The sequence below is a fragment of the Leopardus geoffroyi genome, chromosome C3 (assembly GCF_018350155.1).
Source record: "Leopardus geoffroyi isolate Oge1 chromosome C3, O.geoffroyi_Oge1_pat1.0, whole genome shotgun sequence".
NCBI lineage: Eukaryota > Metazoa > Chordata > Mammalia > Carnivora > Felidae > Leopardus > Leopardus geoffroyi.
In genome coordinates this window covers 100,384,539-100,404,459 of record NC_059338.1, presented here as the reverse complement: position 1 = coordinate 100,404,459, position 19,921 = coordinate 100,384,539, and the positions used below count along the sequence as shown (strand labels likewise).

Genomic DNA, 19,921 nt, shown 5'->3' with positions numbered 1-19,921 from the left:
AAAAGGAACACATTTAGAAGGGAACTGTCTTTTTGGTAAAGTTGAGTGTTTAAGGTAAACTTTCCTCATCTCTCATAGAATGATATTAGATAGGTAGTCATAATACTTTTGTTCTAGATATTTATTCAGTTATTTGTTTAGTGATTTATTATATACCTATCACATGTCAAGAACCAGTGCTGCGTTTTGGATATAAAAATGAAAAGGACTAAACAGCTGTAGGATCCTTGATGATAGTATGTATACATAAATCTAAAACGCTGTGATATTTAGGTCATCTATAGGGTGCTTTTGGTTTCTGAGGCCCTTTGGGTTTGATTGTTGTACGTGTTTTTATGTTATCATTGACATCTTCATCACTACCATCATTACCATGGTTTTTCATTGTGTGTAGTGCATAGAGACAGTAAGCATAGTGGTTAAGAGTAGGCTGTCTGGAGTGGCACAGCCTAGGTTTCGGCTTGCATCTCTGTGCCTTCTCAACTATAAAATGATAATAATAATTTCCTCCTTCCTAGGGTTTGGGGAGGATTAAATGAGTTAATACATATAACATACCTGGAGAAGTGCATGATACATAAAGAGCATGTAATAAAAGGTAGCTGTTATTAGTCACTTACATATATGTGAAACTGCAGCATGTGTATTTTGAACAGTATATCGGACTTAGTGTAAAGATAGGTAGCTTTGTACATTAGTGACAAATGCCAAAAATAACTGGAGATGCCTTTTTCTGTTAGGTACTATTACCACCTTTTCACTGGGAATAAATCTTGTAACACCTGTGTTCTTTAGGATTTCCTATAAATGCTGAGGATGCACATCACTTTAAACATATAAAATACATTAAGGGGAATTACAGTCATGTGGTGTAAAACTATTTTTCCAGAACCCTTTGTAGCGGTTCTCTCCTCAGGTTTTTAGCAAGATGCTTGTCCCTTTACCACATGATGAAATAATAGTAGAGTGCATATCAAAACCACTAACTTCATCTATTTTTCATGGGTTTAAAAATATATAACTTCAGGGGCGCCTGGGTGGCGCAGTCGGTTAAGCGTCCGACTTCAGCCAGGTCACGATCTCGCGGTCTGTGAGTTCGAGCCCCGCATCAGGCTCTGGGCTGATGGCTCGGAGCCTGGAGCCTGTTTCCGATTCTGTGTCTCCCTCTCTCTCTGCCCCTCCCCGGTTCATGCTCTGTCTCTCTCTGTCCCAAAAATAAATAAACGTTGAAATAAAATGTATAAAAAAAAAAAAAAAATATATATATATATATATATATATAACTTCATTATAATTTTGTATTTGACAAACAAGTAATAAAAAGTCTTTGTAATAGAATATATTAGTAAGTATGTATCAATAAGGATTTTTATGAATAGATAGTATTTAATAAAATGTTCCTCATTACACTTTAGCTATTTGAATATTTAATTCAGTGATCAATGGACTTGATGTTATTTTATATGTAGCCCAGTCCAAGGTCGTGAAGTCTGTGTTGTGAATAACGTTTGGATGTCATAATGGTGACCCAGTTTTAAGAAGGTGGTATCTACTGATTGTTCATAAGCTGCTTTAGGATTTAAGCATTTGTTATTTGTATTTATGAATTCAGCATAATAAGTATTTTATTAGTAAAGCTATTTAAATTTTGGGAATAAAATGTCTAACATCACTAAAATTGTTTTAAAGTTATTTTCAATCATTGTTTTAAGTTATTTTTAATTATTTTTAAGTTATTTTAGCTACGATGATATTTCTGACTTTTAAAACTGATTACTCCTCATTTTTCAGCTATGCTAAGGCAGCCTTTTGCTTAGAAGAGCTAATGATGACTAATCCACACAACCACTTATACTGTCAGCAGTATGCTGAAGTAAGTGTTTTCAGAAACAACAGTTGTATATGATTTTATTTTTGTGGGTGTTACGTATTATTTTAGAACTATAAATATGTCCTATTTAGTATGAGGCAAGTATATAAATATTTAACACATCCGATGAAAATTAACTGTATGAGTAAAAGTTTTAAATTTTTAACACTGTAATAGGAATATGACTTTAAAAATAAAAGCATTTCAAACAGTGAAATTTTTTTTATTATATACTATTTTATTTCCTAATTATGAACGATGATGTCACAGCTGTCACCATTTAATGGCTTCTGAGACATTTATAACAATTATGATTTTTAACTTCATATTCTAGGAAATTCATATTAAGATCAGTAGTTTTGGAAGTAGCAAGTATTTATCTCACTATTAAGAATAATGGTACACAGTTGAATGCTATGTTGGAAGGATTTTATTATTAAGAAATGTCAAGGTGGCTAGAAAAGGATGACTCAGTGTTTACATGTAGATTTAGAATGCTAGTGATAGAAAATATAAAGTTGTGAGGCATTTGCAAGGCAGTTGAAATAGAAATTACGTTGGCTTTTTTAATGACCGCATTTTGTTTTAAAAACTACTCTGATCTTAATGTTCATAGAATAGGCTTTTCAGGGGAGGTTATGTTTTAAAATTTAGATTAACTTTAACAACTTTAAGATGAATTCTTTTAACATCTTGCATTTGTTTACAGAATATCTGTTTCAGTTACTCATGCCTGTGGTATGATGAAACATGCTGTATTTCAAAGTAGTAAAATAAACAGATTTCAGCACTTTGCAATTTTTAACAGGTTAAATATACTCAAGGTGGACTTGAAAACCTCGAACTTTCACGAAAGTATTTTGCACAGGCATTGAAACTGAACAACAGAAATATGAGAGCTTTGTTTGGGCTTTACATGGTGAGTAGAGGTGCATGTTTAATGTTATTTTCTGAATTCTGTCATTTAAACCCATTAAGTCTATCCCATCCATTCATTTCTGTCTTGTTTTTTGTGTTTTGTTGATAGCATATTTTTTCCCCTCTAGTTAAATATGAGCAATAGGTTGTAAGGCAGTTTTATTTTTGAAAGTTAATATATCCTAGATATTTGACATTTTATTTTAAAAAATCTTTTATCAGAATTTAAGTCTGCCCTTATTAAATAGTAACAGATACAAAACCATATTGTATATATCTTAATTGTTTTGATATTCTTGGGTTTATGTCCATCATTTTTGTTTTTCTTACCTTAAATTTTATGACATATTTTTAAATTATGGAGTAACAGACATTAGAAAATAAAATCTCTATTGTCAAATATAAACTTCTTATATGGTACAGAAGAAGAGCTTGGAAATTGTGGGAGGCATGTAATTAAATATTTCTATGGTTTATGTATGCCAGATGACAAGCTTAGAAAAGTCAATTAACAAGGGCTATGGGAAATAGAGGAAGAATTTGCTGAGCTTTAAAATATACATAAAATGAGCCCCTCTCTCTACAATCAGAAAACTTTTTTTTTTTTTTTTTAATAAGCTAGTTCTTTGAAATTTTAATTTATCCTGGTCTTTTCATGGACTTTTGGATGAATGTCTTGTTAAAGCTTAGTGAAAGAGAATTCGTTGCAGAGATAGAGGCAGGAAGAAACATAAATGAAATAATTTTCAGGAAAAGAATGACAAAATATAATTAGAAATTCAGAGGAATTTCAAGAAATTTTTTTTGGATCTACCAGTGCCAGTTGTAGTGGCTTGGACATACAATATAGTAACGGTGACTCTTTTTACCAAATAAATGAAATACTAATAAACATATATATATATAACAATAGATTATTAATAGTTTACACATAACACTTTATGTGCTAAGCATTTTTTTGAGCTCTTTTTAAAATTTAAATCATTAAATCTTCACATCACCTTTTTGAGAAGATACTGTTATTACCACCGTTTCACACAAAGTGAAACTAAGATGCAGAGAGATCTAATTAATTTGTGGAAGGATAGTTACAGACCTACTGAGTGATTGAACTGGATATCTGCTCAAGCAGTTGAGTCCAGAGGCCTTCTTTTAATTGCTCTGTTTGCTGAAATTCATACAAAAAAGGTGACATGAAAGACATAAAGGTGTAAATATAAGATTTTGGCATATAAATTCCTCATTGATAGAGGAGGTGATAGAGGGAAAGAGCCTATAACACAGGCTAAGTATGAAAGAAAGGCTTAATTTGTTTTTAATAACATGGACAGAGCCTCGTAAGATTAAGACATATTTAAGCATAATATAAAAGATCTTCTCCCAAGAAACGTGTATATAAATACTTAAAAGTAAGCATATAATTTTGGGGGTGTACATATTCTTTCATGGATCCTAGATTAGGATGGATCAAATTGCAGTGATTTTAACTGGTGCTGTGGAACATAGTTTGGAAACTCTGGATGTAGTGAAAAGAGAAGTAGATTGGAAATGAGGATCTCTTTCTATTTGTAAGGCTTTCATTAACTTGCTTTGGTCAAGTCACATCACTCCTAAGTTTTTTTCACCTGTTAATGTAGGAAGTTGGACTAAATTATTTTTGAGATTCCTTCTTACACGAGTATTCAATAATTCTATAATTCTGACATAGGATATAGCTGAAGTAATACTGTGATAAATAACTAGAAATAATAACTTAATAGCATAATAATAATGACCAGCAATCTTCCTACATATTTAAGTGATTTAAGTGATGTTCTACAGTACTTAAGTATTTAATTTTACCTTTATGAGTTGTGGTAGACAGCTAATAAAATAAATTAGATATTATGTAAGATATTCATTCTTTTTTTGTTACCTTATTCTATATTTAAAAATATTTTTTCATTTTTGAAAACTCTATTCCAGTTTACTTTTATTTTTAAACTTGTTTTGGTACAGTTTTAAAAAACTCTTTGTTATCCCAATGCAATTATGACCTTTACATGGTTTTTTGATTATCTTGGCTAGAAGAAAGGAATTTTTTGATGTTTCTTTTTTGTTTTTAGTCGGCAAGTCATATTGCTTCTAATCCAAAAGCAAGTGCAAAAACAAAAAAGGACAACATGAAATATGCTAGTTGGGCAGCTAGTCAAATAAACAGAGCTTATCAGGTCAGTATTGATCATTTTATGTTGTCATTCATTATAGGTCAGTTAATGTATTTCTTACTTGTTTTTGTTTCAGCAGACTACAAAGCCACATGTCTGTCATTGAACTTTTATGCCATTGGGTCTTAATCAGATGTGTTTTAACTGTGTAGAATTAACTTGTAGGATCACTTGTTCTTTTTCTTTCTTCAAAAAAAAGTCTTACTGGGGCAACTGGGTGGCTCAGTTGGTTAAGCGTCTGACTCTTGATCTCAGCTCAGGTCTTGATCTCACGTTTGTGAGTTCAAGCCCCACATTGGGCTCTGTGCTGGGGTGAAGCCTACTTAAAAAAAAAAAATACAGTTCTACAAAAGAAGTCCATTACTATTTTGATCCTATAATTAGCCTTACCATCTGGAAATTTCAGTAGTTTGGCATTTGGCAAATAAAAAGTAATTCTAAAAATTCAGGAAAGGTAAACAAATTGCATAATGTATTTCAGAAGCAGATTGGGTATGTGAGTTGAGTGTATTATTAATTAGAGGTATCTCAAGTCATTAAAAGGGAGGAAGAAAAGCCTAAAGGTAAACTAACCAGATTATATAACAAAGGTTTTGTGCTTTGCTTACTTGTCAGACCTTATCTGAAACTTCTCTTTTTTTAGTTTTCTGAAGCTGTCTCTATGAGATTCTCCAGGAAGGGTTCATGGGAAAACATACCTTTTTACATCTTGCGTGTTTATAAACTTATCTCTCAGTAGTCTTTATATTTGAAGGATAGTTGGGCTTTTTATACAACCTTTGGCTTATGTTACTTAAGTATCTTAAAAATATTGTTTCATTGTGTTTTAGGATAAAATATTGCTGTCAAGAAGTCTGATACATACTGATTTTCTTTCCCTAAGTGACTTAGATTTTTTGTCTGGATGTCCAAAGGAATTTTTCCTTTATCATTAAAATCCAGTAGTTTTACTACAGTATGTTTTATTGATTATTATTGGGTCAGTTTTCCCAAATGCACAGTAGACCCATTTAGTATGTGGATTTAATCCTCTTAATTTGAGGAGTTGCTTTTAGAATTATAGTGTTAAATAATTTTTCTGTTTAATTACTAAAGTTTTTTTTTCCAGGATGTAAGTTTATTGGATTTCCTTTCTCACCACCTTTTTGTATCATTCATTTTCTTTCAAATCCTTTTCTGTCATTTTTGGTATTTTCTTTTTTTTTTCTCTGTAATGCTTTTTTATGAAGTTAGTCTGTATTCTTTTCTTTTTTTTCTTTCTTTCTTGTTAAATCAGTTAGTTTCTATTAGGAGGAGGTTTTTGTGGAGTGAGAATGTCAGAGATAGGATATAATAACTCTCCCAGCTCATCTTTTTATGGCTTCCTCTTTGTTACAGAGAACTTAAATATGACCTCTGTGTATATGCAGTCTTTCTTAGAACCAGGTCTGATTGAGAAAGATTTTCTGGCTTCAGCCCTTGAGCTCTGTAGATCTTGAATTTTGAGTTGTTGCTCTTAGCTTTAAATGTTGCATTTTGTTGTTAGGTTTCTTCCGTTTCATTCATTCTTTCTGGGATTTGTTGCCTGTAGGCATCACTACCTTCCTCATCACCCCCACCCTTCCCCTTTATCTGAACCTTCTCTCCCTCTTACCCCTATTGTTTCTGCCCTGTTCAATTCAGTTTTAGTTTCTGGTGATTATCCTTCAGTGTGAGGTTTTTTCCCTCCTAGAAGAGGATGTTTGCTGGGTATTTCAGAGATTTCGAGGTTGTAGACTGTTAGACTTGTTTAATGTCACATTTGCATGCAGCTTTTAAGACCTATCTTTGATTTGGAGCCTTTGAGACTGCCCTAGTTTTGTAGGCCATTTGCGGATTCAGCCAATTCATACTTTTTTCATTTGTGTGGCTTGTAGAGTAGTAGTAAGTTGTCCATACCTATCATACATACATACCATGCTCCTACCATACAGCTTTTGATCTTTTGTAGGTCTTGTCACTGTTGATAATAAAACCATATTATAGGGGTTTTTTTTTGAAGATTGCCTGTAATGTAGTTGTTTTGAAGGTGTTCTCTTTGGGCTTGTTTCCTATTGTTTTGGTTTTGGTGCTGTTTTTTTTTTTTTGTTTTGTTTTTATACTCCTGGTTGGAGAAGGTTGGGGAGATTAAAAAATTCAGTGCCCCCATGATCACATTATTTAAAGTTACTTTTGTGTACTTTTATTATATATAATAGAGGTTATTAGTTCTGTTGGCATATTGTAAGTCAGAATATTTATAAATACTAGCTAGACTGTGCTTCTTCAAATGCAGTTAGTTTGAGATAGCACAGATCATAATGGGTTCCACACATAGTAGTAGGCCTTGAGTGTGTGTGTGTGTGTGTGTGTGTGTGTGTGTGTGTGTGTGTATTTAAAGATAAGACTTTGAGGGGTGCCTGGGTGGCGCAGTCGGTTAGGCGTCCGACTTCAGCCAGGTCACGATCTCGCGGTCCGTGAGTTCAAGCCCCGCGTAAGGCTCTGGGCTGATGGCTCAGAGCCTGGAGCCTGTTTCCAATTCTGTGTCTCCCTCTCTCTCTGCCCCTCCCCCGTTCATGCTCTGTCTCTCTCTGTCCCAAAAATAAATAAACGTTGAAAAAAAAATTTTTTAAAAAAAGATAAGACTTTGATAATATAAAACTGGTGGCATGCAAACTACATCCTTGTTTTTAAGATATTTTTGAGAAACAACTAGCTGCTCAGAGTGCTTTTTTTTTTTGACATGGCATGATTACATTTTTAAAACCAATTTTTATTATAACATACATAGAAAAAAGAACCCAAGTCATAAATGTACATTTCAACAAATTATACAAGGTAAATGTATCCAGGTCAGGAAATGGAAACATTTCTTGTTTCCCAGGGCACCCAGAGCCCTCATAGTATATCCTCTTATTTTCTGCTCCTATCAACCTCAGGAGTGTTGATTTATAATCCCATTGTTTTGGCTTGTTTTTGAACTTTCTGGAATCATATAGTACATAATCATTTTTGTCTAGCCTATTTCACTATTATGTTTATGACATTATCCCTCTTTATGTCTGTAGTTCATTCATTTTCATTGTATTGTTTATTGTATGCACATGTTACAATTTAGTTAGCTATTGATAGGCATTTGGGTTATTTTCTGTTTAGGGCTATTATGAATAATATTGCACTGAATATTCCTGCACAGTCTTTTGGTATACATGTACTTCTGGTGGGTACATACCTCTGAGTGGAAATACTGAGTCATAAGTTGTTTTCCAAATTAGTTGTTTATAGTCCCACCAGCAGTGTTTGGCAGTTCTTATAGTTCCACATCTTGCCAATACTTGGTGCTGTCAGTTTTTATAATTATAGCCATTCTGGTATATGTATAGTCATATCTCATGGTTTCATTTTGCATCTCCCTGATGACCAGTGAGATTGAACACTTTTTCATATGTTTATTGGCCATTTGGATATCCTCTTTCATGAAGTCTAGCTTTTTCATTGATTTATGACTTTTTATTTTGTTTTTTTGAAACAGTTTTCTTATTATGAGCTTTTTGTTTGTTGTATGTGTAGCAAATTTCTTCAATTCTTTACTTGCTATCTCAAATGATTTTGATGAATAAAAGTTCTGAAGTTAAATATGTTTATTTTCTTTTGTGGTTTGTGCTTTTTGTGTTTTGTTTAAGAAATCAGTTGCTACTCATAGTCATAAAGATAATTTTGTGTGTCTTTAGAGGTTTTTTTTCTTCTACATTTTGTATTTAGATCCACAGTCCATTTTGAATTGATCTCTATGTATGATGTGAAATAAGGGTATATTTCCTCTCGTGTAGATATCCAGAGAGTTTCTGTCGATCTCTGTATTTGGTCATGAGTCCCATTCTGTGGATGCTAGTACCATGTAGGAGTTAAGAGAAGAACACAAATGCTAGATCCATATTGTTGTTTTCAAAGTTTGGCGTTGACATTTGTTATTTATGTGGCTTTGGATAAGTTGTATACTATCACTGGGCTTAGCTTTTCGTCTGCAAAATGGACACAATTGAAGTTTTCTGAGGATTGAAGGAGTTAATAAATAGTATTCACCAAGTCACGCTAATCCTCATTATGTTGTATTTACTAATCACATCCTCCAAATTTTCTTTATGATGCCTGCTGTATTCATTGCAATTATAATAACAATAATAGCTACAAGAGCAAATATTTACAGACAATTTGTTACAAGCTAGGTACTTTGCCTGTTCTACAAATGAAGAAGTTAAAGCATGGAAAGATTAAATACCTTTCCCGAGGTGACATAGCTTATTAATGACAGCTGTTTTGTATGTATACTCCTCTATAAAGAAATGTCAGGTATAAGTGTATCTGAAGGTATAAATACAGTTTTTCACTGTCTTCTTAATTATTTTCTCAAGTGAATAGTTGATAGCTTACCCTCACTTTTGTCTCTTTTCAGTTCAGTTCAGAGCTTTAGCTCTAAATAGTAACTACGTTCAGAGTTTTATTTTGTTTTTTTTTTTTTTTTCCTTTCTTCCTGTCTCTTCAGTAATACAAGACCAGACAAGCATGCTTTTCTCTGCCTTATGAGATGCATCACTGGACATGAATCTATCATTTCAGTATTTTAAGCCATTGTTCATAGAAACAAACCCTGTTCTTTAGTAATATTTACTCTTCCTGCCATTCTTTTTTTTTTTTCTTTTTTAATTTTGCCTCACTAATTCCATTCTATTTATAGACTTATAAAGTCTCAGTGTTCTTTGGAAAGAGCTCTAAGAGTGTCACTGGTACTCTTCAGTATTTGAGTTTTGCATCAGAAACTCCACAGTCCCCAGAGATATTTTACAGATCTTTACTAAAGACATGATTTGCCTTCTCTTGACTCTCTAGGAAAGGATAGAAAAAAGAACTTTTGCCAGTTTCTATCATTTTAGATACCACTGCAGGAAAGATAACAAATTTCTCAGTTCCTCATGTCAGATTTCTGTATAGCAACTTCCAATACTCCTCAACTAGGAATCATACCCATCATGCAAAATTTATTTGCCTCTAGATACTAGTAACAGGCTTTAAATAAAATCTCTTGGTGGTTTTAAAGCTTGCATATTTTTTGCTTTTTCTGCAGAGGTTCTGGGTTCTTTCTGTGAATCAGATTCTGTAAATATTTGTATCCATTACCTTTTGCTAACTTAGTGATTTGACTAACTTATTTGCTTATGATTCTATAGGTAGGCTGTTTAGCTTGGGCTCAGTTGAGTAATACTGCTTGTCTCGACTGGGCTTATTTATATTTCTGTGCTGTGCTAGTGGTTGATGGCCTCACTTAAATTTATCTGACTGTTGGCTTGCTGTCTGTCAGCTGGAAGTGCTAGGCCTCGTGTTTCTCATTTGGCAGACTAACTTGGACTTGTTCGTGTGGTCGTCTCAGGGTTTCATGAGGAGCAAACAGCCAAACTCCAGTGTGCAAGGGTTTTTTGAGTCTCTATTTATGTCATATATTGCTAATTTTCCATTGCAATGCAAGTCACATGCTCAACCCAGATCCAGGGGATGTAATACTTCACCTGTTAATGGGAAGATAACTATGTGGTCATTTGGCATTTTATTACACGGTTGTATAAGCCCATAGTCCCCGCCTTCTGTTTTCATTTATTTTGTCTTTTTCTTTTTATCTGATTTATTAAGGTATGACTTATACACAGTAATGTGCGCACATTTCAAATGTATGGTTGAGTTTAGACAAATGTATATTCCCTTCCCACCAGCACCCCATTCAAGATTTCCATCACCCGAGAAAGTCCCTTCCGCCGCTTTGCAGTCAGCCCCACTTGACACTGCAGATAAGCACTGATTTGATTTTTATCACTATAAATTGGTTTTGCCTGTACTAGAACTTTATATAAATGAGATCATAGGTTACATACTCTTTTGTGCCTGGCTTGTTTCACTCAGTATAAGGTTTCTGAGATTTATCCATCCAGTGTTCCAATTTATTTATCCTATTACTTTGTCCACCCATATTATTTTCCACAAATTATGTAAAGGTAAAGTTTAGCCCAATTTATCCCAGTTGTCATAGTGGATAAATTATTGACTTTTGAATTTGATAAATCAGTTTTTATGATTTGAATGTGCTTTCTGGTGAGTTATCTTTAAGATCATAGAGAATTATGAAAACAGTTTATTTAAGCAAAATCTAACTGTATGAAAACAAAAATGCAGAATTTGTGATTAATGTGGAAAGTATAACTTTCAGAGATTGACATTTTAGTAATTAGATAAATCTCTGGGATCTAATTGAGAAGTTTATGACTCATGTCTCGGCATATAAACAAGTATAGAGTATATAATAAATACTCCTTATTGTAATGTTTTTCTAGGCATTTATAAATTAGAGAAAATGAGATTTTAAGAACTGCTTTTCCTTCTTTCTTTCTACCTAATAATGAAACAGAATATGGCTACTACTTACTCTTCAATTAGGTAATTGGTTTAGCATGTTCAGTACAGGCAGGCAAGTTTGATTAATGCTCATGAAAAACTTTAATGTGAACCTACTCACAATAATTTTCCAGATAAATGCTTCTTTGGTACACTGTTAAATTTGTCTGTGCTAGCAATCCATATGTTATTTATGATTGCAGAGGTGATTCTGTTACTATCCTTTTGGGAAATGGAAAATTAAATCATGATTTGAGGGAAAAATAGGATTCCGGCTTAATCAGTTAAATTGCCATATAATTCTGGAATAGACAAAATAATTGCATGTCAGGCAAAATTTGAAGTGATAGATTTATATTTCCAACTTTCTTTTTATTTGTTCTGACACAAATAAGTTTGGTTTATTCTAAATTGCACTGGTTGTCAGTAGTATTGACACACAATCTTTAAGTGATTTTTAAAATTAGCTAATTAAAAAAATCACAAATTTATATTTACTCTTATTATGTTTGAGTACAAGTCAAGAAAAGTTCTGTATTTTAAAATACTGGTCATGACTTCAGCTCTACAGAAATTTTTCATTTCTATTTTGCTAATTAACAAATTGGAGTGAATGTTACTACGTGGTATCCTATTTTTCTCCAACCCATCAAAGCTTTTTCTTAGAATTAGGCCTTCAAGTATCTGATTAGGGCCATTCCTGTTTACTTTGGATAGGCAGTAGTAAAATAAAAGGCTTTCTGTTCTTGGTAAGTCCTTGCGAAAGTGAATTTATCAACTGGATTATAGGAGTAATGACACACCCTATATCCTTTAGTCACCATGGGAAATTATGAAAAGGCAGAGTTTTAAATGTTGTGTTGCTGTTACCATATTTTGTAATTATGAGTTGTATACTTAACATTTGAATTCCTTAAATTAGTAATGTCATATGAAAGGTAAAGTAATCTTGATTCTTATGAGGAGCTTTTCTTTTTCCCTGGCATTTCTTCTAGAAATCCCCTTTATTTACTCTATCAAATCAAGATTCAACCACAGAAACTAATGGTTTAGGAAGTAGGAGAATCATAATGTTAACCTGCAGCCAGTGAGGTCAGAAGCAGGTTACCAATTTCTGAACTCTATTGCTTCTGTGATTTTACCTGTACTCGATCACTTAATCTTTCTTAACAGGACATGAGAAGTTTGCCAAATTAAGTTAATTACAAAAGAGAAGGAGCACATCATAAATCAAGTGTTAAGTGCTTAAGACAGCATTGGTATTTTTAGGGAAGATCAGTCATTTGAAAATGTATTGAGTGCTTGAATGTTAATTTGAAAATATTATATTTTGCTAATAGCAGAGGTCAATCAATACTTTAACCAGGGGGAATGGGTAATATAGATATAATAAACCTTCCCTTACCCCATAAGGAAAACTTCTGTAGTAAATCTGTAGTAGTCAGTCAAACTGATAAATGATGAGAATTGTCAGTGTAGTTAGAAAACTCATTTTGAAATCAGCATGGGGTATTCAGCAGTGTTTCCCTCACTGATTATGTGCACTATATTGAATTTAATATGCCATGAATTTGCTTTTAAGTGTGCAAAGATACTATTTTTAATGCATTGTATTTTGTTTTCATTATGAAATCCAATGGTTTTATAAAGTAAATTACAACTTCACAAACTAGAAATGCATTTTTTAAAACGTTTGCATCATTTTAATATGTAGCATAGAGTTTTGACAGCTCTTTGCTGCTGAAACATACCATCTAATCAACTAATAATTCCAAAATTTTTTTAAAGATTGTGACTTATTTTAAATAATTTTAGAGATATCTTGCAACTTTAAAATATTTAATAGATATTACTTTACATTTACATTTTACTTTTGTTGAAATTGTAAATATCTGTTTAGAGGGCTGACAAGTAGAAATGGTTCACATTTTTTACTTATAAATTATGCTTTTTATTTCATAAAAGTTTTCTTGTCTGAAAAGGTTAGTTTTGAAATGTGTGTTTTTATAGGTTATCACACTACATAAACACTTAAATCAGTCAATTTTGCAGTGAATTCTTAATACACTTCAACTAAGATGAAACTTAATGAAAATGTCTGTAAAGTCTAAATTTTGAGGAAATTGGACTTCACAAATTGATGAAAGAAATTAAAGACAACACAGGCAAATGGAAGGATATTCCATACTCATGGATTAGAGAACAAGTGTTGTTAAAATGTGCATACTGCCCAAAGCAATCTGCAGACTTAATGCAATCCCTATCAAAATACCAAAAGCATTTTTCACAGAACTAGAACAAATAATCCTAAATTTGTATGGAAGCACAAAAGACCCTGAATAGCTATCTTGAATAACAAAGCTAGAGGTGTCCCAATTCCAGATTTCAAGTTATACTACAGAGCTATAATAATCAAAACAATATGGTGCTGGCACAAAAATAGAGACATAGATCAGTGGAACAGGATGAAAAGCCCAGAAACAAACCCACGATTATATGATGAATTTATCTTCAATGAAAGAGGCAAGAATATGCAGTGGATAAAGGGTAATCCCTTCAACAAAGGTGCTAGGAAAACTGGACAGCTACATGTAAAAGAATGAAATTGGACCGTTTTCTTACACCATACACAAAAATAAACTCAATGCATTAAAGACCTAAATATGAGACCTGAAATCATAAAAATCCTAGAAGGGAGCATAGGCAGTAATTTCTCTGACATTGGCCATAGCAACATTTTTCTCGATCTGTCTCCTGAGGTAAGGGAAATAAAAGCAAAAAATAAAACCCCAATTTTGTTTTATTGGAGAAAAGATATTTGATTTCACGCTAGTGATAAAATAGATAACGTTAACTCTCATTAGCAAAGTGAAGGTAAGATTGTGATTTTGAACCTGCCATGAAATTGAGCCTAATTGCATTTTTTTAAAAATTAGTTTGCAGGTCGAAGTAAGAAGGAAACCAAATACTCTCTTAAGGCAGTCGAAGACATGTTGGAAACGCTGCAGATCACTCAGTCTTAAGGTTTCAAACTCTTTCACATTACATTTCACAACTGCACAATTGAACTTACTGGCCTGTGACTTATTTACTAAATGCCTAGTGCTATTTATATACTGATTTTTTGTTAAGAGGGCAATTGTAAAGAATGTTTATATAAACCTAAAAATGCCTTTTATTGCTAAGCAGGAAGATGGAGAAAGTCCATGGAAGAGAGATTTAACAAGATTTATATTGATTGTACATCATTCTCTTCATATCACACATAATATAAGTGCTTTTAAGCCACAATCTGATGTAGAAATCTCACAAATAAATTATGATGATTTATTAAACTTGCATATGAAGATTCTAGATTCTTTTTGTTAAACTCAGATAGAGAATATGTTGTTTTAGAACTCAGTTTCTAGTTAAATTCTTTTTATTTGTGATAAGAAATACATAGCATTCACAGCTGACAAGGAAAATGCTCGCACGTTATTTTGATTCTCTTTCTAGTGTCAAGTTGGATTTTGCTGTGCATTCCGGTGGGCTTGTTTTATGTGCTATGTTATTCTCACAAATATTGCTTAAAATATGTTGTTCTCCAAAGTTCAGTCATATCTCTTTGTAAATTTTTGTTTTATATGTCATTCTCCAAAGTTCAGTCATATCTCTTTGTAAAATTTTTGTTTTACCATAGGACATAATTGAGATTTTTACCTATAAAAAGCTTTAAGGTTCATGTATACTATAATACTCAAATTTAACCTTTATGAAAGTTACATTTATTGAACTTTCAAGTATAAATTGCATAAAAGAATATTAAGAGATCATAGAGAATAGGGATTAAAAGGGTTTCAGTGGCAGGAAAAGAAAATCTAAAGTGTCTAAGAAAATCTTAACTGTCTTCAGGAGAAAAATTTCTATTTCTGATATTTCTTTACCTTCTTAGTAATAATTAGAATTTTTTCCTTTTTCTCCTTTCATGATAAACAATCATATGCTTCAACAATATTTTGCATGTTTCAATAGAATAGAAAGAACTTTGAGAGTTAAACACTATTCAGACACCTGTTTTTAAAATAGGCAATTGGTCATTCAAGGCATGTATTATTAGTAGTAGCTTGCATTTTACATATATGTGTTACATTTTGTATGTATCATATACATGTATAATTACATATATAAATATAAATACGTAGTTTACCAATTGTATACAGAAGCTCTTTCATACTTGTCATTGTTAGATTTAGGCAAATGGGGTTCATGGAGGAATTGACAACTTGGAAGTCTTTAGGAAGAAAATTATTGTCAACATCAGTTTTTTAAATTTTTTGAAAATTCTGTTAGTAAATTATTCTCCATATCTGGTCTAATTCTTTTATTTTTCAGTCTTTTTCATTTTATTCTTTCATAAGAAGTGAGCACATGTGAAATAACTCTCCTCATATAAAGGCATTCTTATCAACTAATCTTTGTTATCACAAGATACAGTGTTTTTTGCCCATAAATTTAGTAACTGCATTTTCAACATAATCAGCCATTTAAGATGTGTTTCCTGTAAAGAAAGTAGTGCCCGTATATTATTCCATTACCTTTCTTTCTCTCCTGCTAGTCACTAGAGTAGTATTTACTTTAGCAATTATACTTGTGTAAGTTAGTGCCTTTTATAACTGTCAGCCTAAGTTTCACTTTATTTTTCTAATTTTAATACCTTCTTGTCAAGAATTTTTTATGAAATACATTATTGATGTGTAATAATTTATAAACCTCAGTTTAAATGTACAGATAATCCCATCGTGGCAGATGTTTGCCAACTGCTTTTACTGCCACCTTTTCCTTGTTAACAGTATCTTACATTGTTCAGGTAGGAGCAGAGATCCCTGTTCTTCTAGGAGATAAGGACCTTAACCTTATGAATGATCTAAAACAGAAGTGGTTTCATTTCTTATGGTCTGTGATATGCCAAGGAAGAATTTTTTGCAGTGAAGGAAATATTCTGTATTTCTACTGTCCAGTTTGGTAGCCACTTGCTGTACGTGGCTTTGAGCACCTGAAATATGGCCAGAACTGAGAAATTGAATTTTTAATTTAAATTAAATTTAAATAATTGCATGTGACTCATGGCCATCAGAGTAGTGGAAGTGTAGATATCTAAAGTGTGAGCATGTGACCTATTTAAAGCTAAGAAAATGGACAGAAGCCTGTTGAGAAGGGCTTCCTTTCAAATTAAAAAGTCAAAGCTTTGTGAAGTAAGGATTTTCGCCTCTTTCTCTTCCTTCAGGACATGAGTGTCAACAACATGGTTGGAGATAAAACAGCCATCTTACAACCATGAAACAATAAATAGGAGTATGAAAGCTACCTTTCAAAGATGGTTTTGTAGAAAGATTAGGGAGAGCCTGGGTCCCTGATGGCATGTTGAACACCTGAACCAACATGAACACTTGCCAACCTCTACACTTACTACATGAGAAAAATAAACTCTGTTTAGATGTTGTTTGGATTTTCTGTTACTTTTGCCATGCATATTTCTGACTACTATATCCATCATTCAGCTTTTTTTTTTAATATGCAAAACTCTTATTTTAGACATGCTGGGAATGGTGTTTCATAATGTAATGATTTAAAGTAGAGAAGCATATATAACAAAAGAAGTAATATTTTGTTGCAGTTCAGCACACACTGTTTAAGCCAACTTTATAGGACAGTATTGACTTGGGAGCAGTGGAGGATGTAGAAAAGATAGAATTGGAAGACTAATGTTCAGTATGCTGGGAGCATATAATTTTTATTGGTAAATATTTCAAAGAATTTTTTTTTCCAGTGCCACATTTATTGTCAAATAACTGCATTTTACTTCATTTCATAGAACTGTAGGATTTTAGAAGGGACTAGAAAGATGATTTAGTTATACTCCATTTTAAGATGAGGAATTGAGCGAGGTTCTGAGAAATTAAGCCCTTCTGTGACAGAGCAGGACTAGGATGTTAGGAGTTCCCAAGTCAGTGTTCTTTCTAGTGTACTCATATGCCTTTTCTGTGAAATATTCTTCCTATTTTAGAGTGACAAAATTAAAAGATAGATATAGCCAAGAAACATTGCTTATTAACAGAGCAGGTATTAGAATTCAGATTTTCTGACTTGTAAAACAATTTTTTAGAGGAATAATAGTCATAGTTTCTTTTTTTAAGTCATAATTTCATTTTGAATTAAATTGAACTTAAAACTCAATTGACCATTTAAGCCGTTACTTCATGTAACATTGTGAGAAGTATTTAAGATTATTTAGAACTATTTCAAGCCTTTTACTTTGAACCTCTGATGTATCCTATCTCCCTTTGCACTCTTGACAAAGCAACCTTTTGTTGCAGACTGAATTGTGTCCCCCCAGTACTCCTATGTTGAAGTCCTAACCCTAACCCCCAGTACCTCTGAATGTGACTTTATTTGGAGAGAGCCAGTTAGGTCATAATGAGTGGGCCGTAATCCAGTATTGATTGATATCTTTAGAAGAGGAGATTAGATCACAGACACACAGAGGAAGGACCGTGGGAAGACAAAGAGAAGATGCCCATCTACAAGCCAAGGAGTGATTTCACAGAAGAAACCAACTCTCCTGACACCTTGATCTTGGACTTCTGGCCTTTAGAACTATGATAAAATAAATTTCTGTTGTTTAAGACATCAGTTCTCTGTGTACTTTGTTAAGGCACCCCTAGCAAACTAATAGAGCTTTCTTACTCTTTCACAGAGAAAAAGAGAAGTCACTGGATAAAAATATACCCTATATCAGACATTCTTGTACCCACCTTCACCTCTTTTTCTCTTACAGTAGAAGTAGACCTACCCTTTTCTGAACTATTTCCGACCACTGTCTCCCTCATTTTTAATACTTCAGCCTTACCTCAGTTTCATGAATTGCCATATTCCCTTCTACCATAGAGCATCCTGCCCTCCCCAAAACGTCACATCATCTCTTTTATTCACACTTGTCCTTAAGTTGTTTCTTTTCTTTATTATCTCTTGTCTTTCATTTCAACTAGATTCTTCCTGTTAACACTGAAATATGCCCATTTCGTTACTTTTTAAAATATCTCCCCTCCTTTTCACAGTCCTCCTCTAGCTACAAAACCCATTTCTGTTTTTGTTTTTGTTTTTTTTACAGCCAGATTCCTTCAGTTTCTAAACTTGTGTCTGTCCCCCTGCCACCCCATTCATTAAATTGCTCCAGTCTGACATTCCCCACCCCTCACCATTTCCTTTGAAATAGGTTAGTTCTGTATCACCCAATCTGATGGATATTTTATGTCTTTTAAACCATAACCGTGTTCCATTTATTTTATGCTGCTTTATACATTTCATGTCAGTTCTTCTCCGTTTTCATTGCTGCCACCATCACCTGACTCCTGAACTACAATGCTAGTCAGAAAGCTAGATTTCTCAATTTAGCCACATTTAAATTCCATGGAGTTGTTAATGCTTTCTTTTTCCACACACTTGATACTTGTTCCCTCTGTATAGAACAAAGCCTTCCTTGACTCCTCTTTCAGGGGGTATGTCCCTCTTTTTTTCTTTTTTTTTCTACCTGTTTTTTTTTTTAAATAATGTTTTATTTTATAATACTTTGACTCACAAGAAGTTACAAAAATATATGGGAGTTCCCATTTACCAGCTTCTTCCTATTATCTTAACTGCAGTATATTATCAAACCAGAAAATTGACCCTGCAGCATGCAGCAACACAATTAACTCAGATACTGACCTTATTTGGATTTCACAATATTTACAAGCTCTTTTTCTTCTGTTTATAAAATGTTATATTTGTGAATCATGTTATTATTACCACACAAAGGATATGGAACTTAACATCACAAAGAAAGTCTCTTGCTGCTCCTTAATAGTTATACCTTCATCTAACCCTAATGACTGGCATCCACTGATCTTTTTTTTTTTGGCACTGTAATGTAGGTTTAAGGATGTTATATCAGTGGAATCATACACCTTGTAACCTTTGGAAGTCTGACCAGGTTTTTTGACTTTACACTCAGCATCTTGCCCTTTAGATCTGTAAGTGTTGTTGCTGTATCAATAGTTTGTTCCTTTTTATTGCTAAATAGTATTCTATTGTATGGTTTTATCCCCGCCTGGTAACCCATTCACTGTGGAAAGACATCTGAATTGTTTCCACAACCAAGTGGAATTTATTCCAGATATGCAAGCCTGCTTCAATATTTGAAATTTAGTCAGTGTAATCCATTGTATAAAGAAGAAAATAAGGAAAACTACATGATCATATCAGTTGTTATAAAAAAAAATTTTTTCCAAATTCACCCATTTATGATGAAAAAAAGTTCAGCAATGGAAGGAAACTTTCTCAATCTGATAAAAAAAAAAAAACAAACATCTAAAGCCCTACATCTAGCATTATACTTGGTGAAAGAATAAATGCCATTTTCCTAAGATTGGGAATGAGGCAAGGATGTGTACTCTCATCACTTCTCTTTGAC

The 19,921-nt window shown here is 32.9% G+C and overlaps 1 protein-coding gene across 4 annotated transcripts in view; it reads left to right on the top strand.

Annotated features, from left to right (window-relative positions):
• The window catches only part of EMC2 (ER membrane protein complex subunit 2), a 267,645-nt gene that overhangs the window by 32,161 nt on the left and 215,563 nt on the right, over positions 1-19,921 (top strand). For 2 of the 4 annotated variants that reach the window (XR_006706299.1, XR_006706298.1), the window contains exons 8-11: positions 1,792-1,873; positions 2,679-2,789; positions 4,894-4,998; positions 14,367-14,454. Coding sequence is in view for 2 of the 4 variants with exons in the window: in XM_045453895.1 (XP_045309851.1) it covers positions 1,792-1,873; positions 2,679-2,789; positions 4,894-4,998; positions 14,367-14,453 (385 nt within the window). In the remaining 2 variants the exon portion in view is untranslated. Of the gene's footprint in view, positions 1-1,791; positions 1,874-2,678; positions 2,790-4,893; positions 4,999-14,366; positions 14,455-16,696; positions 16,929-17,925; positions 18,098-19,921 lie in introns of those variants that run through there. The other 2 variants (XM_045453895.1, XM_045453894.1) reach the window with 2 other exon arrangements.